This window comes from Cupressus sempervirens, chromosome 2, assembly GCF_028749045.1.
Source record: "Cupressus sempervirens isolate cs-2001-9-10 chromosome 2, ASM2874904v1, whole genome shotgun sequence".
NCBI classification, from domain to species: Eukaryota; Viridiplantae; Streptophyta; class Pinopsida; order Cupressales; family Cupressaceae; genus Cupressus; species Cupressus sempervirens.
The window spans coordinates 713,829,900-713,834,398 of record NC_143119.1 but is presented as its reverse complement, the minus strand read 5'-3'; the positions used below and the strand labels follow the sequence as shown (position 1 = coordinate 713,834,398).

The 4,499-nt window shown below is 38.9% G+C and overlaps 1 protein-coding gene across 1 annotated transcript; it reads left to right on the top strand.

Moving 5' to 3' along the window:
• Nucleotides 1-1,103: 1,103 nt before the first annotated feature.
• LOC149575371 (protein NODULATION SIGNALING PATHWAY 2-like) lies at nt 1,104-3,087 on the top strand. Its single transcript, XM_089816034.1, has one exon. The coding sequence runs from the start codon at nt 1,104-1,106 to the stop codon at nt 2,982-2,984; it is 1,881 nt and encodes a 626-aa protein (XP_089672160.1). The 3' UTR covers nt 2,985-3,087.
• The last annotated feature ends 1,412 nt before the right edge of the window (nt 3,088-4,499 follow it).

Sequence of the window (4,499 nt, the reverse complement as noted above, 5' to 3'; positions counted from 1 at the left end):
TAGATCACATAGAAAAGAACACAAGACAACAAGATTTAACGTGATTCACCCAATCCCTGGGCTACGTCCACCAAACAAAAAGTCCGATATTAATACGATCCAGTAATTACAACCTGATTACAATCCGTAATCCCTTACAATTCAATACTGCCGCAAAAACCAATTTCACATCACAACTATGAAACAATCCCTAACCCTAAGCTCTTTTATACAAGTATTTTTACCACTTTAGGGTTATAATTAATAATTACATGTCGGCCCAAAATCTTGATAAAATAGGGCCCCAAATTTTTTTTTCAGGACAATGCGCCAAGCCCCAAAGAATTTATGAAGTATGTACAGTACTTTCCTAATCAATCACCACAATCTAATAGAGGTCACTCAGCAAAGCACATAAGATGAGAAATCAAATAGTATAGAATTCCTTAAAAAGGATAAAAGAAAGGGAGATCCATATAAGTATCCTATTGAATAAATCCTAAACTAAAACGTAAAGACTATCAAGAAAGACACGAGAAAAAACTATCTCCCTTGATAGCCTTTATGTTTTAGCTTAGAAGTTTCCTAGAGGTACCCTCCAAGTAGCCTTAATGGCTTGGAGGGCAAGTGGGGGTGTCTTGTCATCTAAGACATGAATTGACCCTCTCCTAAGCATTTGAAGTAGGAATGTGCATCTATCCACGTGGTTGCCGTAGTTGAAATTGGTTAAAATTTGATATGAGAAATTTCCATAGGATAATGTCATGCCGCCCATCTTAGCTGACTGCATTAATTTATATTCACATAATGGTTAGAAAATCATTGGATTAATCGACAATTTTCCTGGAGTGGAGGACTTAAGCAAAATAGCTTTTTGCTTTCAGTCAATGTTCAATATTTTTTCGGAAAAAAGGGTCGCCAACCTTGTACAGATTCGAACTGACTTAAATATATGAGAATTGATATTCAAAGTAAAATGAATTATAGTAACTTAGAATTAGTTGGAAAAGTAGCTCCCTCCACATGGCTAAAGACATTTAGAATCCCTCTGCATATATGACTGTTACCACGCTTGCCCATGCAAAGGCCATCAACAATTGATTTCTCCTTCACATCTTTATTCCATGGGAGAGAGCACATTGTTGGAGGATTTGGTTTACTGGAATGGTATGTTATTCAATAGTAATGCAGTAGATTTTGATGAAACAATGTTGGATTTAGATTCAAGTGTGATTGAATTTCCTTCTTGGAGAGACCCATTTGTTGAAGATGGTGAATCATTAGTATCAGAATTGCTTAATTGTGATCAGAGATTCTCTGATTTCAGTTCAAATGCAACTGCAATATCATATGGGCCAGAGGTTCTTGCAGTTGAAGACAATGGATTTCTAGATTCTTGTTTCATGGAACTTGAATTGTCTTCAATACAAGAGGATCTAATGGAGGAATTAAGGACAGAGCAAGTAGCAAGAAAGTCTCAGGGGATTTCTGATTGTGAAAAGGATGTCATGAGAATTGAAGCGAAACATGTTTCCAGTGTGGGAAACAATATCGGAAACGATGTGGGTTGTGTGGAGACTGAACCTTGTGACCTCATGCCTACCTCAAGAAGCTTGGATCAATCAAGTTGGGCACCCAATGCCGGGTTGACGGAACCTCATGACCTCGCGCCTACCACAAGAAACCTGGGTCGATCGAGTCAGTCACACAATGCTTGGGTGACCAAACCTCGTGACCTTGTGCCTACCACAAGAAATTTGGGTCGATCGAGTCAGTCACCCAAGCATTGGGTGACTGAACCTCATGATGTAGCGCCCACCTCGGAGAGATCTTGCCAATCGAGTCACGCCCCCAACCCCTCTCAAAATCAGGCTTCTGGAAGCTTGATTTCAGACTGTTCAGACTACAGGGGAATTCTAATCATTCATCTTCTAACAGCATGCTGTGAGGCTATATCAGTTGGGTCTCATGATCTTGTTGAGATTCTGCTTTGCAGGTTGCAAGAAATGGTGTCACCAACAGGATCCACCATAGAGAGGGTTGCTTTCCATTTGTCTCAGGCATTGCATCAGCTTCATGGTGGTGATCCCATGGAAGTGAAGATGCCCAAATCAAGGGACATGGGAGCTTTGATCTTATTCAACCAAGTCTACCCTTTTATCAGAATACCCCATTTCACTGCTAACCAGAGCATTCTAGAAGCAATCAAGGGCCCAAGAAAGAAACTTCATATTATAGACTTCAACATAATGGAAGGGATGCAGTGGCCTCCATTAATGGAAGCCTTGAAAAGTGAAGTTCACAGAATTGAACACCTCAAAATCACAGCCCTTAAATGGGATTGTGATGATGAGAATGATGATGATGATGATGAGATGCCCTTGTGTACATATACGGGCAGAAGGCTATCTGAATATGCAGAGTCATTGGGGATCCCATTTTCATTTGAGGAAACAACCTTGGAAAACATGAAGACCAACAAGGATGAAATTGTAGCACTGAATTGCATGTGGGAATTGCCACATATGTGTGAGAAAAGGAGAGAAAGCTTAATGGCTTTCATTAATGGCGGACACCAGCTCAATTCAGATATCTTGACCATTGGAACAGGGCCTCCTGATGAACACCATGCAAATCTCAACTTGTTGCAAAGTTTTGGGGCATGTTTGAGAAATCTATGTGCTGTTTTTGACTGTTCAGAAGCGGGATTGCCAGAGCAATTTGGGCTTGCAAGAACAAAGCTTGAAATTTTGTTCCTGGCTCCAATGATTTGCAGACCTTTAAATCATTTTTCCTCTGAAAATGGCGAATCGGGTCCTCTGGTAATGGACATTCCTGTCAATTGCGGCTTCACTGAAGGTGAAATAAGCAAGAAAAACGCCATTTTTGCAAAGCAGATGCTCCCAACTAATTACAGAGTGCAATTCGAAGGTTCTCACCAGATTCTTCTCCAGTGGCGTTCCACTGTTTTATCTCGCGTCTCTGTATGGAAACCCATTAATTAGCTGGTTAAATGTGGCCATGATACCTTAGTGATCATACTTTTGAGTTTCGATTAGGTATGTTTAAAACTACAAATTTTCACCTGGTCCAGGTCCCAACACGATAAGAGGATACAATTTTGTCCTCCTCTAAAGGTTAGACTAATCTATTCTAATAAAAAATTCATTTTTAGTGGACTTGTATAAAATAGTCAATAGTCAATTGAGTAAGTGCACTCTAAAATGATAGTTTTGTATCCTTTCTAGGAGTCAGTTCAATGCACCTAGAATAGATTGTTTGTTACAAGTATTGTTTATCTTTGAACAATAAAATATTATTGCTTAGCTAGTTTCTTATTTCCCTCGTACGGTTCCTTTTATTAATTAATGTGTTTCTTCAAAATGCCTAAATTTAGGCAACTAGCATAAAAGTATTTTTTTAAAAAATTATGTATATATTTTTAATTATTAAAAGTAACAAGAAGGTGTTGGTTCGTGTAACAAAACTATTATATTAATAGCACATTAGTAGCACTAGAAACTTCTAGCACAAAAATAACAACACATAGTTTGCCTCTATCAAAAACAAAAAAATATAAAGTTCAGAGTATCAATGGTAAAAGTAAAGTCTTGCAGCATACTAATAATAAAAACGTAATGTCTATAGGGCGGGTAAATGATCTAAAGCCAAGTAGGCTTATCAAAATACTGAAAAAAATTCATAAAACAAAAGAACTAATTTCTTCCCAACCACTTCGATAGTAGTGTGTAAGTCCACTCTTCCTTAAGGAATTTGAAGACGTCTTTGTAGTCTTCATCTGTCTTCGACTTAGTCCAAAGATCTTTTCATGTAGAACACAGACTATCACCAAACATGCATGCATCACTTTGATAACTTATTAGAATGTTCAATTCTTCTGTTGAAGCTGCCGACCTCTCTTCTCATCTCCTGAAGCGTCATTTCTTACTTCTCAATCTTATCCTTCATCCTTCCCAGCTACCCACCAATTGGTGAGCCACTAGTATCCTTACTCAGCTCCATAAAAGAAACTTCTACAAAGGAGGGGTTCAGTTCGGGATTTGGGATTTGGTATAGGGTTTTTAATCTAAGTCTTAGATGGGGAGGGAAAAGGGGTTTTCCTGACATGAGAGGGAGGGGGAAGTCCAAGAACTTACTTGAGGAATGGCTAGAAATTTCTTCAATAGAATTAGCAATTGAATTATCGTAATCTAACCCTTCAGTTTTTTCCAAGGCTTGCTTACATTTCTCCTTAGCAAGTTGGTTAGACCTATGTGCCCCAAGGGTTTCAATAATGTCAACCAACTTGACAATATAAACCTCTCACACACTTTTTTAGGGGGCCTGGTGAGCTCACTAGACTTTTGACTAGGACCAGGTGAGGGCAAATCCATTTTGGGCCTTTTCTTGCCAGGTTGGGAAGGGCCAACATCAAGGGACTTAGGGGGAGTGGCAGTATGCGTAACAATGGGCTAATTGACCGATGGGCAAAGTGCACGGTGAAAATTATATAGTCTAAA